The sequence below is a fragment of the Lates calcarifer genome, linkage group LG14, assembly GCF_001640805.2.
Source record: "Lates calcarifer isolate ASB-BC8 linkage group LG14, TLL_Latcal_v3, whole genome shotgun sequence".
Lineage (NCBI taxonomy): Eukaryota > Metazoa > Chordata > Actinopteri > Centropomidae > Lates > Lates calcarifer.
Window position 1 is genome coordinate 6,493,990 of NC_066846.1, and position 23,256 is coordinate 6,517,245.

The 23,256-nt window shown below is 42.8% G+C and overlaps 3 protein-coding genes across 3 annotated transcripts in view; all 3 read left to right on the plus strand.

Annotated features, from left to right (window-relative positions):
• The first annotated feature begins 282 nt into the window (after positions 1–282).
• On the plus strand, positions 283–7,333 carry sf3b2 (splicing factor 3b, subunit 2). Its single transcript, XM_018676932.2, has 22 exons — positions 283–466; positions 867–913; positions 1,239–1,289; positions 1,525–1,755; positions 1,917–1,967; positions 2,143–2,215; positions 2,301–2,395; positions 2,507–2,615; positions 2,745–2,851; positions 2,974–3,186; positions 3,295–3,417; positions 3,507–3,587; positions 3,693–3,920; positions 4,013–4,162; positions 4,304–4,393; positions 4,776–4,883; positions 5,050–5,157; positions 5,436–5,578; positions 6,034–6,135; positions 6,325–6,424; positions 6,506–6,697; positions 6,956–7,333. Exons 1-22 carry the CDS (start codon positions 337–339, stop codon positions 7,025–7,027), a joined length of 2,604 nt encoding a protein of 867 aa, XP_018532448.1. The 5' UTR covers positions 283–336; the 3' UTR covers positions 7,028–7,333.
• A 663-nt stretch (positions 7,334–7,996) lies between these two features.
• On the plus strand, positions 7,997–10,697 carry LOC108883674 (tripartite motif-containing protein 16-like). The gene is given in 2 exon segments (XM_018677080.2): positions 7,997–9,029; positions 9,031–10,697. Coding segments are annotated over 2 exon segments (1,680 nt in total). The 5' UTR covers positions 7,997–8,177; the 3' UTR covers positions 9,859–10,697.
• Positions 10,698–14,888: 4,191 nt separating this feature from the next.
• The window catches only part of LOC108883681 (phosphofurin acidic cluster sorting protein 1), a 99,778-nt gene continuing 91,410 nt past the window's right edge, over positions 14,889–23,256 (plus strand). The window contains exon 1 of the mRNA XM_051075704.1: positions 14,889–15,530. Coding sequence (XP_050931661.1) covers positions 15,376–15,530 — 155 coding nt within the window. The 5' untranslated portion in view covers positions 14,889–15,375. The remainder of the gene's footprint in view (positions 15,531–23,256) is intronic.

Here is a 23,256-nt window from a genome sequence, read left to right on the forward strand (position 1 = left end):
GCAATAAGCGTTTATTTTTATTACATGTGCATCTGGCTGCATAATTGTACTTTAACATTGCACATTTACCTGTTAATACGGTTACATAAGCAATAACGTTTTAAATGTTTAGATAAACAAGTTTTATCATACAAGAATCTTAAAAGAATAGTTTAAGCACGATTCAAAGCAGCAACACTGACATCTAGAGGCTAAAAGTAGGAACTGCGTCTCTTCTCCTTTCGGACTTCACGTCCCAGAGGGCAGTGCGCGTTTCCCGTCATGCTTCGCGCTGCTCTCGTTCTCGCTCTCGTGTGTCCTCCGCTGCCGCCGTTGTTCCATTGAAAGTATCTCAACATGGCCTCCGACGGACCACCGGGTACCGAATCCCTCCCGTCCGATTTGGGGAGTGCTATTGCGGGTTTGAACACATGGAGCAACCCGGAGCTTCAGGCGAAGCTGGCGGAGCTAGGAGCGCCCACGATGGGTAAGAAAAAGACCGTAAGGGGCGCAGAGAGCACTGGAAGAAGCGCTGTGTTTAGCTAACTGTAGCTAGCTACTTGCTAATGCTAGCTAGCAAAACGCAATACTTCCGTTGCATTGAGCTAAAATCAGACCTGTTCACACTCTTTTTAATACATACATTATATTCAAACCAATGCGATCTGTTTAAAGCAGCACTACCGACATTTGTAAGGTCTTGTGGGCACTCAGCCCATTGGTTTAGCTGGCTTCAAGCTATCTTTCAGGGTCAGCTAAGCACTTGTCAGAGTTAACGTTAGCCAACTTTTCTGTTAGCGTTAAGCTAATGTGGCAAATCAGACTCATTCCTGTGTTGTCTAATGACAATTGCTGACATTTCTATGAATATGTGTTCCTTTCTTCAGGCCCCAGAGAGGAGCTGATTGACAGACTGAAGGGATACATGATGCAGGTAGATATTTACTCCTTACGCTTTACCTGTGTATCCCAAGCACTGATGTTGATGTGTCTGAATGTGTGTCCCTGTTAGCATGTTACCAGAGAAAGTATGCACAGCCTGTACATCTCAGCAGCTCCTATACATACTGCAGTTAGCTGTGTTACATCAGTAGTTCTCCACTGTTGATAACTTTTCTATCTACAAAAGCATAGTAGGATTTAAAGTAAGGTTACTCAAGTGCACCTTCATATCAGTGTTAGTGGAATGCACCTCTTTTATACATTCTTCTTCTTTTATACATTCTTCATTTGTTGTGCATGTGTGCTTCTCTCTGCAGACTGGGATTCTCCTCAGCAAACCTAATGATGACAAATCAATGGGGTCCCAGGTAAATTTTCCTAATGTAACACAAAGTAGTAATGTATATCTGTGCATACAGTGTGACAATGATTACATTCCTGTGTAATCGAGGGTCTTTCCAGAATCATGGTGAGTGTGTATAACCAACATCACCAGCTTTGTTAATTAATAGTAGTTATGTCAGTGTGGGTGGCTCAGTGTGGGTTCATTTTACACCCTCATACCCCCTATTCTCCTCATAGTCTGTATTTCCTCCTCCACAGATGCAAGGTATCCCTCCTATGCCCCCGATGCCAATGCCACCCATGCCTCCTGGTATAGGCATGCTCCAGGCTATGAGCATGATGCCCGGAGGGCCCCCTCCACCTGGGATACACATGGGCATGGAGCCCCCAGGTTTGCCCCCTCCCGGCCTGTCGCAGGAGGATCAGCTGAAGATGGTTCAACAGAGAGCAGCCATGGTGTTACAGCAGGAGGAGAGGGCCAAGCAACAGGTGAGGGTGGAAAATTATATATATATTATATATCACAGCTGTGTTAGTCACTTAAGAGTGATGCATACAAGACTTACATTGGTCTACATTGAGAAAATTGAGTAAGTGATACTTTTTTTCCTACAGAACGGTTGAGTCATTAATGTTTGTGTGTATCACAGGGTGATTCCAGAGTCATGGATGAACAGGATCTTCTTGAGCAGCAGAAAAGAGTGAGAGGATGAAGTCACTTGATTAAATAAGATTATCTTTACTTTGAAAATGTTTTTAAAAAATTGTACAGAAATGAATGTTGCGTGTTCATTTCTTTTATTTTCTCTCATTTTGATTCTCCTCCTTTTCTTGAACAATGTATTTAATTTCTGTCTCCTTCTCTTTGTATATCAGGCTGCAGTGCTGCTGGAACAAGAACGTCAGCAGGAGATGGCCAAGATGCCCAGGGCCATGCCTGCTGTGAGAGGTATGTTAGTGACTGTTTTCTAATTCTAAATAATCACATCCAAACTGAAAATCTTGCAGTCACCTTCAAACTGTCTTCTGTATAGGTTTGGATCCTCGTGGACCGCTGCCTCCTGGTGTGACTATGATGCCGACCCAGAAACAGAGAGTGCCACCTCCTCCAGGAGAGGACAACAGAGAGGTGACCAGAGTTTCTTTCCTCTTTGTCCTCTCATGATCTCTAATTGATTGACAGTGGGAGTCAACCTTGTTATGTGCACTCACCTAATCACTTTTTTTGCTTCCATTCCAGGCCTGGCAGAGCGAGGAGGTGAGCGTTAGTGGGCCCAAGATCCCCCAGGCTCTGGAGAAAATCCTCCAGCTGAAGGAGATCAGGCAGGAGCAACTCACCGACCCCACAGGTCAGCACCGCCGTCACCTCAGATTGTCTCTGACTGACAAATACAGACACAAAGTGTAGAAAAATGAACACCAGCTCAGACAGTCCATGTGTTAAAGTAACATTTGCTCTCTGGGATCTTTTCCTTCAGAAGGGGAGGAGGAGGATGATGAGGGAGCAGATATGGACTTGACCAACTCCTCTGGTCCCGTCATGTCTGAGACAGAAGACGATGACAGCCAAATGTCCAAGAAAGATGTAAGTTTATATCTTCAGCCAAGCACTAGGTGCACGTTTTTTCTCTCCACGCGTGTTTTAATAAATATTTGTAAGTTATTTGCTCTCCAGTTTTTAAATTTACGAACAAACCTTTTCCTCAGAAAAACCGCAAACGCAGGAACCGCAAGAAGAAGAGCAAGAAGAAGCGAGCTCTGGAGAAGAAGGAGCAGGCGGAGCAGGAGCAGCAGAAGAAGGAGGGTGGCGAAAAAGAGAAGGAAAAAGAGCCAGAGGTTGAGATCGAGTACGTCACAGAGGAGCCAGAGATTTACGACCCCAACTACATTTTCTTCAAGAGGATCTTCGAGGCGTTCAAGGTAAGAAACATGATGCGACTGCAGGAGAATATGTTCATTTTTAATGATGTTTGAAGGTTATATTCTTTTGCTTTTGGTGTAACGCAGTCGTTTTCTTCTCTTTCCCAGCTGACGGATGATGTTAAGAAAGAGAAGGAGAAGGAGCCTGAGAAGGCGGAAAAGCAGGAGACAGCCGTGCTGCGGAAGAAGGGATTTGAGGAGGAGAAGAAAGACAGCGATGAAAGTGATGAGGTTCGAACCCTTCCATCTGTTAGGAGAACATAACAGAGGACAAATACCTGTTTAAGCATTAAATGTTTTCAATATTTTTTCATGTACAGGAAATCAGACCAGATGCACCTAAACTGTCCAAGAAGAAGCTGAGGAGGATGAACAGGTTGACTGTGGCTGAACTCAAGCAGGTACATTAAGAGTGTCCCTTTTTCAGCCTGTTGATGCAGTGTGAAAGGAGACAAATAAAGACAAGAACCTCTCCTCTAATCTCTCTCTTTGCCTCTTTGCTCCAGCTGGTGGCTCGTCCAGATGTAGTGGAGATGCATGATGTGACGGCCCAGGAGCCCAAGCTGCTGGTCCACCTAAAGGCCACCAGGAACACGGTGCCCGTGCCCCGCCACTGGTGCTTCAAAAGGAAGTATCTGCAGGGCAAGAGAGGTATAGAGAAGCCGCCGTTCGAGCTCCCAGAGTTCATCAAGAGAACAGGAATCCAGGAGATGAGGGAGGCCCTGCAGGAGAAGGTGGGTTTTGAAAGTCACGGTAGACCCTCAGCCTTTCTGTCTTCTGTTCAAAGATGCAATACAAGCGTAGCTGCTTCTTTGTCCGCTTACAGGAAGACGCCAAAACCATGAAAACCAAAATGAGAGAGAAGGTTCGCCCCAAGATGGGAAAGATCGACATCGACTACCAGAAGCTCCACGACGCTTTCTTCAAATGGCAGATCAAACCTAAGCTCACTATCCATGGAGACCTGTACTACGAGGTACTACATCATTTCTTTATGTAATTAAAGTTGCGATCACCCAGGCTTAAGATGAATAATGATAGTGCTGCTACAAGCTGTTTTGTCATTAAAGATCCACTAAATGACCTGCTGTGTATGTTTGTGTGTGTGTCTCTGCAGGGTAAAGAGTTCGAGACTCGTCTGAAAGAGAAGAAGCCAGGCGATCTGTCTGATGAGCTGCGTATCGCTCTGGGCATGCCGGTCGGACCTGTGAGTTCCACTAACACTATAACTGCTCTGTGCTGTTGTCTTGTTGTTACTGTGTCTTTACCCCTGTTGTTGTGTCACTCTCCCTGTTATATGAATGTACAGGCTGTGAAAATGAATCTCCTCCTGTAATACAAGACGTGACAAGACTTGTTTATTCAGAAACACAGACACAGTAACAAGAGGAGGAACACAGCAGCTGAGATAATGACTTGACAGTTATGAATCAAATATACCCAGATCTTTTTTTCTATTTTTAAAGCTTCCAGCTCAAGTGAACCCTCAGAGAATTTGCTCAGTTTTACACAAAGGATCCAAATAGAACAGTTTTGACTTTAAAGCATTGGTGCTGGTTTGTGAGCTCACATTGTCTCTTCTTTCCCAGAATGCCCACAAGGTGCCTCCTCCCTGGCTGATAGCCATGCAGAGGTATGGTCCCCCTCCTTCCTACCCCAACCTCAAGATCCCAGGACTCAACTCTCCCATTCCAGAGGTAAGGGCACAGACAACACGTCCTGCTGCTCAAATCATCAACATACATTCCTGTACAACCCTAAGTATTGAAAGGTTTATTATGCAAGCATTGACCCTAAATCTAAACCTTAACAGATGATTATATCTGTGTGTTTGTGTTAATGCAAACTCCTGTTCATTGTCAGAATTGTACGTTTGGGTACCACGCCGGAGGCTGGGGGAAACCACCAGTAGATGAAATGGGCAAACCACTTTACGGCGACGTGTTTGGAACCAATGCTGCAGACTTCCAGGTAACAAGACAATATACATACAAACATGAAAACACACAAAACGTCAAGGTTCTTGCAGGTCCTGTGTGTAAAGCACTTTCTATTCCTGGAAAATCGCTTTTCTTTCTTCAGCTGCATCTCCACCTTTTTAAGCTACAACTGAAACATGATGCTAAGAAAACACTTGGAAATAAATAAGGAATATTATGGAACCATACAAATTTTAAAAGTTATACTTAATGAGATTTATATACACACTGATCTGTATGTGTTTGACTGATGAATGTGTCTGTGTTCAGGCTAAAGCGGAGGAGGAGGAGGTGGACCACACACCGTGGGGAGAGCTGGAGCCTTCGGACGAGGAGTCATCAGAGGAAGAGGAGGAGGAGGAGAGCGACGAGGAGAAACCAGACGAAACCGGGTTCTTCACACCAGCAGACAGGTACTTGACACGTTAATCATATTCAACACTTAAATCAAGAAGTTAGAAAATATGAGTGCTAGAGTCAAGAAGAGTCTCATCCCAAATTAAAGTTTTATATTTGGGCAGAATTTATCCGAAAAAGAAAGCTATTTGTTTTTATTTTTAGTATATATTATTTTATGCTGCTAAATGTAGCTCTGCCTGTCACATTTAAATTACATTCTCATCAATGCAGACACACACACACACTAATGATATTACCATAATTTACCATGTAATTACACGATCAACTAGTCTGTGAACTTGGGGATTAAAGCACCCTGATACATGGGTAAGGGTTCATGCTCTGAGGTTTCAGAACATTCTCACAGCTACATAATACGCACTGCTTAATATTCATACAAAGACAGACTCGTGGAGATGGTCACGCATGGATAAACTCATCATGTATCGTATGTCGCTGTGTGTTGCAGCGGACTCATCACCCCTGGAGGCTTCTCATCGGTGCCCGCCGGCATGGAGACGCCAGAGCTGATTGAGTTGAGGAAGAAGAAGATCGAGGAGGCCATGGACGGGTGAGTGTCGCTCTGTGCCGTCACAGCTGTGGTGCTGTTTTAATTTCCCATTTGCTTTGATGCACCACATGCTGGATACGGAGGGAGCATCTGACATATTATTTTCAGTTAATGGGTTTGTTGAAAGAGCTTAGAATATTTAGAATTAAAATAAAGATGCATGTGTTGACCCTGCTGTTGTCTTCATAGAAATGAGACGCCACAGCTGTTCACAGTGCTTCCTGAGAGACGAACTGGCTCCGTAGGAGCAGCAATGATGGCCTCAACACACATCTACGACATGTCAGGGGTAAGACAACTCTCTATGAGCTTAGTATGTTTGTGTTCGTATGTGTGTGTGTATCTTATTTTTCCTCTCTGCGCTCCCCAGGCCATGGCAGCTCGTAAGGCGGGCGGAGGGCAGGAGTCTCAGGGTGTAGAGGTGGCCCTGGCCCCAGAAGAGTTGGAGCTGGATCCCATGGCCATGACCCAAAAGTACGAGGAGCATGTGAGGGAGCAGCAGGCCCAGGTGGAGAAGGAGGACTTCAGTGACATGGTGGCTGAGCACGCTGCCAAGCAGAAGGTACAGAGACAGTTACACTCCACTCTCATATGAATGTACTTCTGTTATTGATTGCTGGCTGATAAAAACACAATAATAATTCAGTTTATACCCAGTTCATCAAAGCTTCTACATTGACTGTTCTTAAAGGTCACCAGCTGCCTCATTCTGCAATCATTAAAAGTGTGGTTTACAGTTAATTTTAGTTTTCCCCTTGTGGTGACATTTGAATATCAATAGACCTTTTTTTAACCTCCCTTCCTTTCTTCATTGTCACAGCAAAAAAAGAGGAAGGCCCAGCCGCAGGACACACGAGGCGGTGCAAAGAAATACAAAGAGTTCAAGTTCTAGAGCAGAGACACCAAGACGGAGCGCAGCGAGAGAATAAGCCACAACCGGAAATGAAAGAGGAAGGCCCACACTCAGATTTTAACTTCAGAGGATGCAGACTGCGGCACCAGTCCCCTCTTAGACCAGTAACAGTAACAGGTTTTGTTCCTTTATATACAACAGACGTAGGTTTCACGATGCATCTCATGTAATCAGAGTCACATGACAGTGGTGACGTGTTCCTCTGTTTTAGTTATTTTTTTCACTGTGACCATGTTTTGTTTTTTTCTGTTTTTTGTAAATAAATGAAATGATGAAAAAAGTTCAGAGCTGTTGTGTTCCCAGATTTCCATCTTGTTCGATTCTTATCAGTTTGTGTGTGTTCACTCACAATCAGTCTAAATACTGGGTAATTATTTAAGGAGGTAATCTACAGAAACCTTCATTCATCAGTGTATGATCACTGTTAGATTTTCCTTATCCCAATTTATTACTATATTACTAATTAAATATAAAGTTTAAATATAGATATATATATATCTTATGAATCTTTTTATGTTACTTCTTAATCTGTGAATTATGTTGTATCTAGCTGTTGATTCCTTTAAGTGTATTATATTTGTAAGTGGTACCTAACTCATGAACACAAATGAAACAGATCCTGAAAAGGTCTAAATGTGTACAGGAAGGTAGTTTGGGTATGATGCAAATAAATGTATTCAGGGCAGTATGATAATACTAACAACAATAATAGTAATAACTGCTAAAGGTAGGGGTTTAACATAGGTCACTCTGGGCTTATCTGTGTTGTAGTCCACAGTCCACAGGTTTACCAGTGACTGTAGGTGTGCTTGTAGGTGTGAGTGGTTGTTTGTCTCCAGGTGTCAGCCCAATGATAGGCTGTGCTCCACCTCTTACCCAGCCTGGGATTGGCTCCAACTTTCCTGTAACAGATAAGGATAAGCAGTATAGATAATAGATAGATATATATTCAGTCATACTATTCACATCATGCTACAAACAGGAGCTATAACACACATATCACTTTATTAAGTCGTTTCTCCTGCTGTAAAATCCCTTTTAAGGAAGTGATGTATGCAATAGTTTGTGTCAGAGGGCAGTGCTTCAGTAAAACTGAAACTATTTGACTTTACTGTGTCAGAGAGGTGAAATGGCGGAGCAAGGATATCAGCCCCAGGAAGAAATCTGCTGTTCAATCTGTCTGGATCTACTGACGGATCCAGTAACTGTTCCCTGTGGACACAACTACTGCATGAGCTGCATTCAAAGCCACTGGAATGAAGAAGATCGGAAGAAAGTCTACAGCTGTCCCCAGTGCAGAAAGACTTTCATACCGAGGCCTGTCCTGATGAAAAACACCATGTTAGCAGGGTTAGTGGAGGAGATGAAGAGGACAAGACTCCAAGCTGCTCCAGCTGATCACTGCTATGCAGGACCGGAAGATGTGGCCTGTGATGCCTGCACTGGGAGAAAACTGAAGGCTCTCAAGTCCTGCCTGGTATGTCTGGTCTCTTACTGTGAGCAGCACCTGCAGCCGCACCTTAAGTCTTCTGCCTTTGAAAATCACAAGCTGGTCGACCCCTCCAAGAAACTGAAACAGAACATCTGCTCTCAACACAATGAGGTGATGAAGATTTTCTGCCGCACTGATCAGAAATGCATCTGTTATCTCTGCTCCATGAATGAACATAGACACCACAAAACAGTTGCAGCTGAAGAAGAGAGGACTGAAAGGCAGAAAGAGCTTGAAGCAAGTTTGCAAATCAACCAGCAGAGAATCCAGACCAGAGAGGGAGAAGTGAAGGCACTTCAGCAGGAAGTGGAGGCTATCAGTCGCTCTGCTGACAAAGCAGTGAAGGACAGCGAGGCTATTGTCACTGAGCTGATCCGTGTCATTCAGGAAAAAAGTTCTGATCTGAAGCAGCAGATCAAAAACCAGCAGATGCATGAAGTGAGTCGAGTCAAAGAGCTTCAGGAGAAGCTGGAGCAGGAGATCGCTGAAGCTGAGGAAGGAAGATGCTGAACTGAAGCAGCTCGCAAACACTGAGGACCACACAGAGTTTCTACTCAGTTACTCACCTCAGACAAATCTCAGTGAATCTACAGACGCGTCAAGCATCAAAATCCGTCCTGTGACGTACTTTGAAGATGTGTCAGCAGCTTTGTCAGAGGCCAGAGATAAAGTACAGGACATTCTTGGTGAGGAGTGGAGCAGAGTCTCACAGAGAGTGAGATCAGTAGATGTTTTACTGCCTGAAGCAGAGCCCAAGACCAGAGAGGAGTTTTTAAAGTATTCATTTCAAGTCACACTGGATCCAAATACAGCCCACAGTGACCTGACCCTGTGTGACAGGGACAGAAGGGTTGCAGAGAGGTTTGCATCAGAACTTTCTTCTTCAAACAGATTCAGTGAGAATGAGCAGGTCCTGAGTAAAGACAGTCTTCCTGGCCGTTCATATTGGGAGGTGGAGTGGAGCGGGAAAGGAGTTTCAGTAGCAGTGGCGTACAGGAAGAAGCACGAAAGACAATGGAAAATTGATCATGAGAGTGGATTTGGAAACAGTGACAAGTCTTGGGCATTAGATTGTTCTAAAAAGGGTTATAAATTCAAACATAACAAAGTTATAACTCCAATCTCAGGTCCTCAATCCTCCAGAGTAGGAGTGTATCTTGATACCAGGGCAGGTATTCTGGCCTTCTACAGCGTCTCTGACGCCATGACTCTCCTCCACACTGTCCAGACCACGTTCACTCAGCCACTCCATGCTGGAATTCGGATGTGGTCGAATTTCTGGGATGAAACCACTGCTAAGTTTATCAAGATAGAGTAGCTGGTACTTAATGACTCTACTCCTAGTTTGTAAATAGATTATTTTTTTTCCATATCTTTGCTGCTGATTGCTCTGTGATGTGGCATTTTGAAGCACACTTCCAAGAGATCAAATATTAATCAAAGATGTAATCAATGTTCTGATAATCAATACTAAATCATTTGTTATTTTCCTCAATGGTGCAGGAATACTTCTTTAGCAATGATTACTGATCAGGTGAATACAGCGATGTAAAGACTGAACTGTCAGAGCACTTTAACTGTAACATTTGCTGATGTGAACACAGTCGATAGTTTATTCATTATTAGGAAAGCAGAGGGTATTTCTTATGCGATCATCACAGAAACTCAGTGAAAGCTGCCGAAGGACATTTGGAGCTATTAGATGACCGTGTTACTAACTTTTAGAATAAAAACCAAAAGTAAGCAGCAAGTGTAACAAAAGAGGACAGGACAGTCCTGTTTGGGTGGAATTTTAGTTCAGCAGTAGGTTTTGTTGTTTTTTTGTCATGATCTCAGATAGTAGTTGTCAAGCTGACATATGAATTTCAATTTGATGTATTTTTCTTTTTATGAACACCTGGAATTGTTTGTATGTATGGAAACTATAAATGTAAAAATCTCTATCAAATCAATACAGATGACTTCAGTTGAATTCAAATTGATTTGGTTTCATTTTTCAATCTATTACACCAATTCAATTCAAAAACCACAACCCCTAAATCTATGACTACATTTACATTTTTACTTCATGTATTGTGAGCAACAAACAGATGTAAGAGATTCCACTTGTCATATGACACTAAATGTTAAATGATAAAAAGTATTTGTTGGACAGTCTGTTCTGCTGCCATAGCATCTATTTCTGATGTCCAGTGGGACTGGGGTACTTTTTGATCTAAGACAACTTGAAACTCTCTTGGTCTCTTGGTTATGCAAACTATGTGATCTGAGACACTGAAAAAAACCTACACTGTCTACAAGTGTGTGAAAATGAAACTGCAAAAACACTGAGAACATATCTAGCTTCTTATTTGCTTCTCAAATGAGAAGCATCACCAGTTGCTATGAGGTTCAGAATTGAAAGCTGAATGTAGATGAAATGTAGAAGTGTATTTCATTTAAGTTTTCGCGATGACATAAAAACATCAACTGTCTCTCACATCTTCCCCAGAGCGGTTGCTGTGGTAACGCTGATGTGATCAAAGATGTCAGGGGAACACCACACATGCATGCATGGGGGAACCTGAGGGTTAATGCCTGAGACTCTGAAAGTAATGACTCATTAGTTCTCACAAACAAGCAAACTTCTTACCATTACTGTTGTTTTCCAATACAAGGAGCTGCAGTCCACGTCCTCTGCAGCTGGAGGGCAGTAGAGGACTCTTAACGTGACAGTCACCTGACCATCTGGGAAACACAGTGACCTAAATAGCTGCTGTAGTCGCGTGTTTGACTCGGTCACTAGTGCACACATACATACAACACAAGGAGCAACAACATGTTCAAATAAAAGGCTTTACTGTCTTAAAAATACAATGTCACCACCACTGATGGTTGCAGTAGGAGTTAGTATATTGTTATTTATGAGGACAGGTGTCCAGGTTCACAGTCACACCTCTCTGAGGAGGACATCTGCCCTTCCTGGAGTACATGACATCATCTTTTGGCATGTAACCATGTCACCTGTGAGACTGAAATCTGTTTGCCAGCACTCTCACTGGTTCAGTATGGGCAACAGGCTGTGACGATACTGCCCACAGAGCCATCCATCCATCCATCCATCCCATGCAGTGTTTGGCTATTGTTTAACCCGTCAGAGTCCCTGCCTTTCCTCATAAATTACTTGTAAAAATGTAATGGGATGGTCAAGATGGTCAAGAGATTAATCAATAGTTCAATAATTGTTAGTTAACCCCTAATATGGCAAACACAGAAAAACACAGACACAAATCCTCTGCACATCAGTATAATTCAGCTGGAATCTGATAAAACAAAAACTATTCTAAAGCAAACACTGTATACACTAGATCTGGATATAAAGTTGTGTTGCGTAAAGGATGGTGTAGATTTAATTGACTTTGACATAGGATTTGGAGCCTGTGCAGTGTCACTTGATGACCTGGCAGATTTGGGGCGCTGTGTAAGAAGTAACCCGGGATTATCCCGTGACCATGTTTTAATCTGCTTGATTCTAATCTCTTTATCAATGGCAGGAGCCGGTGGCGAGAGAAGCGTGTTAAAAAGAGCAGGGGGTGGGGGGGGGAGGTTGCACTGCATTTAAGTCATTCAGCTGATTATCCAGAGCGAGGGAGTGACAACAGAGACGACGTCCAGAGAGCAGAGACTCTGCATGCATGGTTTTAATTCTACAGCTCGTGAGCGAACCAGCTGATTTCACTGATTGTCACACCTTCAGTCTAAGAGGAATGCAACGCAGCACAACACGTCAACCTGCAGTCTACAGGGCAAGGAGCAGCATTACCAACCTTTATACACTGGATGCACAACATGAAAAGCACAAACCTGACAGCAAATGCCAAGAGGCTGAGCTCTACTGTGACTAGACTGACATACTGTAAGAGGCAGTAAAAGCCAGTTTCAAATCCAGCCTGTCATTATGGCCTTTCATGTATGTGTGAATGATAATTACAGCAATGCACCTTTATTGATTTGATTTGATTTGAGTACACCATACGCAATCAACATGCATGAATGACAATGTAGTGCCTCCCTTTAACATTAATTATATGTAGCTGTGGCTCCAACTCCTAAATGTCCCATGCTGCCTTCATACTACTTCCATGATTGTATGTTTGATGCTGAAAAAAACTTGTTTTTCAACTACCTTTGGTTGGAAAAACACCAGTGTTCTTTGCGGCTGCTAATTTTTTAAAGCAGCACAGTGTTATTTTATGCTGTAGAGCTGGAAAATCCATGTAAGTGATGTCTTAATGGTTTTGATGTAAGAAAAAATATATATGCCTGAAGAGGGTTACTGTACAAACACTAACATATACACCAACTGTTTGCTCTGTTACAGCATTATTACCAGTGGTTATTTACGTGACTGACATGCTCTTCAACAAGCAACAATTTCCAGTCATTTTATGATTATTAATTTAATTATGATATTTCCAACATCCCCTGAAGGTAACACAATCCTGTTGGATACTTTGGCTAACTCTCAGTAAGAATGCTGTGGTCATTTTTCACTAGGTTTTCAGTTATGAGTGCATCCTCAGCCACTCAGAGCAGCACATGTGTTTGAAAACCATCCATGAACACTTGAAGCACATAATGTTGTTGTAAGCCCAGATCACAGCTGTGATAATCTGCCCGTAGAGAGACGTCTAGCTGATGGCAGCCAGCCGTCCTGTGACGTTAGTGAAGTGATTAGGTCGCCTTCTGATTCATATTCAGATTCAGAGATTGTAATCGGAGCCCTGTCTTTGTCACCCAAGGGTGCAAACAATGCACCTGATTCACGCCGCACTGGACCATGGTGTCTGACTCAGAATGGAGGTGGGTGAAGTGTGGCTGCCAGTTGGTGGTTATAAGGTAACAGAAGTGGAAAAATACACAGCAGAAAAAGCCTTTGTGTACGTGTAGCCGCACACACTGCAGTTTAACCTCCCTATCAGCCCTCTGAATTTAAGAAGAACTCTTCCCTGAACAATAAAACCAGGGTTTTCCGTCTACCTGTCATGACAGTCCAGCTGAATTCACCGACTGTAACCGGTTTTGCACCTTTGTATATTTGCCTGCTTGCTATAGCTGAAAGAGAAGGTGTGTGTGTGTGTGTGTGTGTGTGTGTGTGTGTGTATGTAAACTTTCACGTGTGTATGACTAATGGGAATAATTTTAGCAACACCTGAGACTCCAGTCAGCCTGATATATGGGCCTAAAATAGAACAGTTCACAAATTTCCCCGTAAATATCCTGAGCAAAACACCAGCATACTCATTTTCTTCATGTGTGAAAGACTTCTCTTCAGATACAGAGTGTAATATTCAGAGGAAAAAGCAGTGAATGATGGGTAAACATTAGCTCTGAAGTTAATCTACAGTTGAAATCAGTGCCATTGTAAGGAGGAAAAGGTGTTGTTCCACTGTGTGCTATTGGTGTTAATCATCTATTTGATTTGTTTGTCTAATGATAACCATGATATAACTGATAGGCCTGTCCAGAAGAACTGTGACCATGTTACTAACCTTTGACACTGTAAAATACTACTGTTAGTTTACTTTAGCTTTAATGCACAGAATAACCAAGACACCCGACATACATCATCACACATTTAGATATGTATGATCTATTCATTTGGTGGTTAAACTGGCAAAATGTTTTAGTTTATGTTTGGCTGATAACAGTATCAGCCAGACTGGTTTCCAACTGACCACGCCTTTATTACACCTTGTAGTATCTGCAGGTATGAATGTAAGAAAACTACATTGTGTGTGTGTATATATATATATATATATAAAATTAAAAGTAAACAACAACAAAAATATATATAATCAATTACTGAACAAACAATAGAAACTTCACTTAAAAATAAATAAAATATTTGAAAAAAATCTATCTATCTCTCAATTTAATTCAGTGAAACTATTATTATTATTATTAGAATGATAAATGATGATAATATTATTAATGAAATCATTATAATAATCTCTCTCAGTTTAGATTCGTGAGCCACACAATTAAATAACGCCAACTAAATTTAGCCTACATGTAATATAGTTCAACCTTTAAAAATAAATTTTAGTTTATTTATAATAATTATAATTATTGTCATTAAATAAGTAATATTCTGTATAGTAGTAGATGTACATATATAGTGCAGCAAATTCAAGAACAGATTAAATATAATCGCATATAAATACGTACAATGTAACAATATAAATATATGATAATGAAATTAATCCCCTGATTTAAAAGAACACAGTAACAGAACCACAGCGTGCTATTGGCCAATCTCTCTCTCTCTCTCTCTCTCTCCTCTCTCTCTCTCTCTCTCTCGCTCGCTCGCTCGTGCCCAGCAGTCGCTTTACGTCCTCTAACTGAAGAGGCGTTGCTCGCTGGTTTCTGCTCATTGTGCGACTTCTGCGAGAGAAATTTCCGCTTCCTGCACCGATAAACACCACCAACCAGCGCACGGCAGACCGAGCCCACACGAAGTTGAGGCGCAGTGAGAAGCCACACATACACAGAAAGAAAGGAGAGGGAGACGGACGGACGCGGGGATTTGCCGCCTGTCTTTGGGTCCCGACGACTGCAATGTTTTCACTCTCAGCCGGCGATTAGCAACTTTCCGTTGTAGCGTTACACGGGAGCGTTTTAGCGCATTTGCACCACCAGGAGCCTGAAAAAACACGGCAGAGGAAGGAGGAGGACCGACGGCACCAAAAAAAGGACAACACACTCCCTCACATACACAACACACGGAGGAGCCAGGCTACTACGGGTATTCCTCCCATTAGCTCCGTCTGAACGCCCGTTTTCAGCCTCCAGGATGTCGGAGCGAGGAGGGCTCCCGCGGACTGGGGGCGTCCCTTCGCCGCACATGCAGCCCTCCAAACCGGTCAGCATCACCTCCAACCGGCCGGTCCACATGAACCTGTACGCTACCTGGGAGGTGGACCGCTCCTCGCCCAGCTGTGTGCCGAGGTATGTGAAGGGGGCCACAGCCAAAAAAAAGGGGGGGCAAATACCGCGCATGACTTATCATTTTTAGCCTGGTTGTGAGTGGGAAATGTTTGTTTACACAGGGGGTTTTCACATAGACAAACACCCATGGGTGCCTGTTTGGAAAGATTATCACCTCATGTGATGTGTTTGTTGCTGTTAATGTGGTATTTATATATGGGAATGTCACATTAAAATCAGTAATTGCTATATTTTGTTGTAAATTGAATATTTACTTGTCCTTCTTAGCCCTGCCAGGACCCTTGCAGGTCCTTAGACCCCAGTTTGACCACCACCAGCTCACAGAAACAATACCCTGTAGCTTTTACAGCCTTAATGTTATAGTTAGTTAGTTATCTTTAATGCTAATAAGACTGTCTGTGTTGGGGCAGCTGCACCCTTTCTCCAGAAAATAGCCTCAGTTGTTGCCCACCTGATCAATGCAGACACAAAGACTGATGAAGCATTGGGTTACAGACTGTCACTGAAACTATAGAAGGGGATTCAGCATTGATGCGTGATGTAGCTCTAACATCAGGTGCTGTGACATACTGGTTGGAAGAAGAAGAAGAGGAACGTAGGCATGATCTTTGGGGTGACTCCGCAGGCAGAAATGACTCACTGTTGATCACATTTTCAGCCTGTTTCCTCGACACATCGATCATCGCACTATGATGCAATGAAAGTTGTTGTGCACCTTCATGTGGGCAGTGCTGCAAGGTCACAGTAGGCGAGACACCTTATCATAAGCTTAGCTCCAAACAAAGACATTGGAGTCGGCCTCTTTGTTTGACTGCCAGGCTGGCTGTGTGTGTGTGTGTGTGTGTGTGTGTGTCTGTGTGTGTCACGCCGCTGACAGAAGCAGATGCACTTGCTCGTATTCGTCTGCGTGAAAAGACATATATCAGACGTGATGTTCATAATCAGCTGATGTCTGTCCTCCTGTATTTATGATGCCGTCATAATAACTGTGGTCATGAGTTACAATCAAGGTCAAAGGTTAACCGCTGTGACTGAAGTGCCGCTCATGTGATTCACAAGCCCGGCTAAACATACAGTTGGAGAGCTGATGATGGATTTTATAGCAAATCAAACTGCAAAGAGGAATGTGCTGTGAATTATCCTCACTAGTTAAACTTAGCTTGTAAACTTGAATTTGTCTGCGTGAAATGTAACGTTTGCCCTTAAATTTATTTCATTTTCTGGTCAGCCAACTTCACTCAATTGCATCCACTGACATGAGCCCAGATGTTTAGTTTACTGAAAGCAATTAGTGGGGAATAAAGCATACTGGTAGAAGCTCACATGTTGACATCTTAATGCTGCTCTCTAAAATGCTTTGGGGCTTTACTGGGTTCGAAGCAAAGCCTCAAGGGTGTATTTTCCTTCTTAGTATTTTGGCAGTGTTTGTGTGTGAGTGTGTGTGTGTATGTGTGTGTGTGTGCACTTGTGAATTAATACAGTTTTGTTTCTATATTTTGGAACAGCTTGCATGAATAAAACATCCATTGTTAGCCTACATTTTGAATGTATTTCCCCCTGACCTTTCCTTTGAGCTAAGGATTATTACTGTCTTTGTGTTTGCTCGCCAACATCTACAGCTGATTTTGTATATTTTGCCGTCGTGCTTCGCAAATGTGATTGTGGACGTTTTTTGTGGTGGCTTTTTTTTTTTTTTTTTTGCAGGCGTCACGGTCTGTCAAATATCTTCGATTTCACTGCAGTTGCAGCAACAGAGAGAGACTCACAGAGCCAGAAAAAAAGGATGGAGGGTGGGGGGGTGGAGAGAAACAGAGGATGAGACTGGGAGATGGAAGTAGAAGCGGTGGCTCTGTCATCTACATTTAAATAGGATTTCTCACAGACGCAGGCAACAGGAAAGTCTTCACATGCAGGGGCTGACAACTAATCTGTGCCACAGTCTTCCACAGCGAGGAGAACCCACATCATCTACAGACTGAAATTCAGTCCTGGTGATGTTTTGCAGTCAGCCGAGTTTGGCCTATTTGCCTCTTGTTGGGCTTTCTTGTAGCTTAATCTTTGTTGCTGCATGCAGCTAGGACTGACAACTTCCCCCCCCTCTAGCTGAGGTGTTGTTGCTCTAACCTCTTCCTGTCTACCCAAAATGCCACTTGGTATGTTGTTTACGCAGCGCTGTGGCTGTGAGTTTTCCCTGGCAGGCACAAACATGCGCTCAAATGCTTACTCCAAATCCTAATTCGTAGAGAAACCTGCAAATATGCTAGAAAATATCAACCAACCACTTGTTTGTTTTGTGGCATTTTGGTCATATTCAGTGGGGAGTGACAGGAAATATTCGAGTATGAGAGATGATATCACCTGTTTGAGCAGTTGTGAGTCAGAATTTGCAAGCACGTTATATCTGTCTTCCTGTGTAACCAGGATACCCCCAATATTCAGAAACACAGCCATCTGAAAATCAGCTCCACCCTTCCTCATATCCATCAACGCAGCACGAGTGCCTCTGAGGTCATTTCTGTGTTCAGCCCTCCTGACCTTCTATTCTATTCTTTACTAGAGAGGAATAAATCATAGCTCTGGCTCCAGACCAGCTCTTTCAGTGTGTTGCAGAGGGTGATTCCTCTCTTTGCTGTCTCTTCTAGGTTCTGCAGTGTCATCAGCACACACACACACACACACACACACACACACACACACACACACAAACACACAAACGGGTGCTTGCCACTATCCCCTCTGCTCGGTTCATTGGTTCTTCTCCCTCACCACGGGGCACGAAACATTCATTTTCTGCAGCCAAATAATCCCACTGACGAGCACAGTAGCTGCTCCGCCGGCCTCGAAGCCTCACCTCATACATATATAGAGGCTGTAGTGAATAAAGATTAGCAGTTCTCAGGTGTATTTAGTGTTACTGCGAGGTGGAATGTCGACAGTGCCTGCCAGTGTTCGTACCACAAATGGTTTGGATTCCAGCATCCAGCAGAGTTTAGTTAAAGCCTCCTCGTGCAGCTACCATGCGTCAGGTATTCCAGGAATGGGCCCTGTCGCAGAGCTCCTTGCCTTGCATTATTAAGGAAGGCCTCCTTGCAGTGCAAAGGGGAAAGTCCCCCGACATAAGTCCATAGATGGATACTAGGTCTTTTGCTCTGGGCTTCGCTGTGGCTTCCAAGCTATGAGTGAGTGGGGAGACTGTAGTGAAGGAGAGAGGCATTATGCATGATGTGCTCCAGTTTCTGAGGCAGTGGTTCCTAACCATTTCTGGCTTTGTAAGATGTTAGAGTGAAGTCTATAATGGCTGTACATCAGAAATGTGTTTTTCTTCCCTACTATCCTGTTATGTTATGCTCTAATGGACTGAATAAGTCTGTATACATATTTAGCAAATGAGATGCAACTTGTTGATCATTGAGCTTTAAAGATGTTGGTAGGTGGATTTTTAAACTCCATTCTTCATGCTAAAGCTAAGCTAATCACCTTCTTGCTTTAGGTCCCTACTACACACACAAACACGAGAGTTGTATCAGCCTTGTCACTGAACCCCCAGCAGTAAACTGGGAGTAAATGTCACCTGTTCTTTTCAGAATTTCATTTTCAAATACCCTCACACAGAACAGCTCACTGAGACTTCAGCTCTGGAATATGCTTTATCTCCCAGGCCAGTGAGAACAGGGCCCTCTCTGGGAGGTTGTGAGATGATTTTGAAGGCTAATCACAAGATGATTCGAAGAACATCATCTCTCTGAATTTTAGCTAATTTTAGCTGTTGTGAAATACTGGTTAAACTCTGAAAAGAGAACTCTCCTGTCCTTTTTTTTTGATTGCATGGTTCACCACTCTCTGGAGAAGTTGCACATTGTGGTTACCTTGTTTTAAACTCCCATGAGCCAAAAATTGTGAACCACAATCCAAGATATTAAAGATTCTCAGAAGCCAAGACAAGCACATTCACAGCAATTTTCATCTTTTTTTTTTAAATTGTCAGTAACCTTGAAAATGTTCTTTTTTAGCTGCTTAAAAAGTTTCTAATCCAGCAGTTTAAGCCAGACCTACTCCTGAAATCGCTCCGTACACGTTCCTCAAAAGCGCATTAGCTAAAAGCATAAAAATTTAGAGCTAACAATAAACATATAAATAAGTGAAAACAGCAGGGTCATTGCATTAAAAATAAATGCTTATCTACTGACCTGGTAAGGAATACTGTTGGCATGAAGAAGCGCTGTGCAGAAATGCAGGATGTTCTGAATTATACATCGTGCATTTGTTAGACTCGTTTGCTATAATTGCTGTGCAACACAATGGTGGGACGACACTCGCTGTTCCTCAAGTGTCAGCGTTACACTATCCACTCTGCCCCCTAAAGCCCGGCTGCTGAACACACAGAAATGGAAAGAAAATAGAGAGAGCGCCAGCAGGCTATCACGTATGTGCACACGCAGACGCGCGTGGACGGGGTAGTAGTGTTCATTAAGAAGCTCTGGCTTTGCCACTTGCCCTGGCACTGCTCGCTCTTCCGCACAGCTGAGTGGCCCGAGAGGTCTGAAGTTTCCTTTGCGGCTCGGCTCGCCTTTTGGAGATGAAGGGAGATAGGGTGCAAAGTACAAACCTCCTCCTCCTCCTCCTCCTCCTCAACATGTCTTTCCATGGTAATTTACCATTTTTGATTGCAGCTTTCTAACCTCAAGCCCCAGGGGGAGATTAGAGATGATGACATTCATGATCATTATTGACTTTAATGATCTGTTTCCAATGGCTTCGCAAAGACTCAGGAATGTGTTTTTCCTGGTGTTATTCATAGTACTAGTATTTGTAGTTGAAATGGATAACCAGTGAAATCGCAGTGATGAGAGTATTTTCATGTTTTTCTCAGCAGCTTGAAGGCGTGCAGGCTGTAAAAACCTGCAGAGAAACCTCTCACCCAGCTTTAAAAAGCTGCTAACCCACTCAAAATAATTTCACTGGTATGCATTTCAGTTCTGTAGTGCCTAATAGTGGCATAAATACTCTTTTATAGTCTTTCCTAAAAATACTATTTGCAGGAGAACCGTGTCCGTTTGCAGGCTTGGAAATGAATTAAAAGGAAAATATCTGTATTAGTATCAGACCATAAAACCAGTATTGGTTGAACTCTGATTGAAAAACACCTGATCTGGTCCCTTGGCTGACAACCGTGATTTTAAGAAGACACACTTTTTTCAACACCTGATTTTGGAAAAAGACTTTCAAAAGATACACAACACTAAAAGACTAATCTTGTTGGGAAAGCTTCCCTGAAACACAGTTACAGTGACAGACAGTGCTCATCTTTAAAGCCCTTTCTCTCTTTAAGTGAAGCATGAAATACTTCCACTAATGTAAATCCCACATTTGTGCAGCTTGTCTTTCAGTCATATGATCACACTTTAACACAGTTTCTCTGGCTGTTGGCATTTCTTACTTCTTCGTAGGCTCTGTAGGCTAAAAGAGACCAGGCTAGTAACATTAAGGCTAAAACAACCTATAATGAATGTCTGATTAAAAATCATTTTCTCTTGTGTGGATTTTGGTGTCTCCCATTCACAAATAGCTGCTTGACGAAGACGGCAGACAAACGGAAATCATTTCTTCTGGTGGCTGAGCTTTTCATTTCTCTCACACAGCGTTCGAGAACGAACGAGGGGGGAGAATGTAGGTAGTGCAGCTGAGCTGTCCTCCTCCCCCTGCTGCTGCTGCTGCTGCTGCTGCAGAGTAGAGGTTGTGGTCAATCAAGCTATAACACTGCTGTGGTCTAAGAAGGCCTTTGTTGCGGTATTGTAATGTTTATGTGTGTTTTTCAGAGCTGTACTGCTTATGTCTCCTGGCAGTGATCCCCCTGCTGTGGAGTCATAGACTCCCATCTGGCATCTAGTGCACACACACACACACACACACACACACACAGATCTCCATTTCTAAGGTGTAGTGACACCTATTCACGGACAATGTCACTGACATATGCTTCACTTTCATCTAATGTGTTATAAACAAGGACACAGTGGCATCCAGTTACATAAAAGGACATGCTGTGTGGGAAACACAAATCATGTTGACAACAGGTACATAATCACACACCACACACCACACCACACTCACTCCGGATTGTGTCATGACAAAGCGTTTTCTGCATAATCCCGTTTTCAGCCTGTTGACTTATGAGCTGAATGCTTAGATGGAAATATGAGATGGAAAAATAAAGAGTCCAGTGGTCAGGATTTCATTTTTCATTCAAAGCAGACAGCACTTTATATTTTGTACGTCTCTAAAGTATCTTGCTAACAGCACGGTCACAGTGTTAAAATCATTTGGAGTAGTTTATTGCACACACCCTAACATACGCACACGTGGAATGATAACCACATTGGTTGTTACGTTTGTGCCTCTGTGCTGCTACTGTATATCCACATGTCCACGCAAATAAGGCGTGGACACGACTGTAATCCTCTCCAGCTCAGGTTACACTGTCTCCCCTGGGTGATAACACAAGCTTGTAATGCACTTAACACAGATTGACCTTGACATGGTGCCTGTGTTTAAGGATTACAGACAATAATTTATTGACATTTCTTCAATTCTAGATTAATTTGAGGGGTTTTTTGGTCGTAACAGGTATTTTAGTTCAAAGGTATTTGTGAATTGTGTGGAATTTTTTTCTATCTTGTTAAGATAGCTTGAATTTGTTACATGAATGTTGTGCTTTGTTTGCATATGACAAAACTGTCTGACTTTTATTTATGATTGAGTTTTTCCAATCTGTTTTCTAATGATGTTTGTAGATTTCTTTTAAACCAAATTAATTGTTTGGCACTTTGTGTTTTCTGCACCAGATGACTTCAGAGAGACTGAACTCTCTGCCTCAACACATGATAATATTTTTAGTTGTGTTAGATGAGCGCTAACATATTACCTCGATAACACAGCAAAATTAATTGAAACCAGTTCCAAAATAAGACATGAAAAATGACAAATGAAAGTGAAAATTTATGCTGAGATTTGCTAATTGTCTCCAGCTCTAGCTTCATATTTGGTGCACAGATACGAAAGTATCAGTCTTCTTACTCAGCTCTCAGCAAGAATTTGATTTCCCACAATTATTTTTGAGGCAGAAGTACATTTTGATTGAATGAGTTCAGGTTTAACCGGTTCAAACACCGAGGCACTGCTATGTAAAGAGCACACAGTATGAGAAAACAAACACATCCTGAGTACTCAGCAGCTGCTCCTCTACTGGACTCACGCTGCCACTCTGATACCCTCAGCCCATTTTGATGGCTGTACGGGGGCAGGGGTGGCTGTGATTGGTCGATAACCAGGAAGCTAATACGGGTGCCCACACACATAGAGGTTCTGTGTCCCGCGGTAACCAATCCAGCGACCTGCGGTCGTGCATGGCGGCAGACATTGAGCTCCGATGGCATCGTCACCCCATCTCGAGCTAAACTGGATTAAGCGGGTGCTCTGCTCATTAATCTGTAATCGCTTTAACGAAGGGTCAATTGTATTGTGCGTGTGCACTAGTGTAGTGTGTGACAACAAAAAGAGGATTCTTGCTATATGCTCCTGTAGTGAGGTTTAATTGAGGGAATCATTATTTTCAATGTAGAGTCACACATATTTAATGCGTTAACAATAGACCTTTACCACTTTCTCTCAACACAAGCATTATCTTATCTTGTCTGACACAGACACACACACTCACACATTCTGCAGG

Coding starts and splice junctions, on each gene's coding strand:
- sf3b2 (XM_018676932.2), top strand. CDS start 337: ATGGCCTCCGACGGACCACCGGGTACCGAATCCCTCCCGTCCGATTTG. Junction 4,163..4,303: donor ATGGAGACCTGTACTACGAG/GTACTACATCAT, acceptor GTGTCTCTGCAG/GGTAAAGAGTTCGAGACTCG. Junction 4,394..4,775: donor TGGGCATGCCGGTCGGACCT/GTGAGTTCCACT, acceptor CTTCTTTCCCAG/AATGCCCACAAGGTGCCTCC.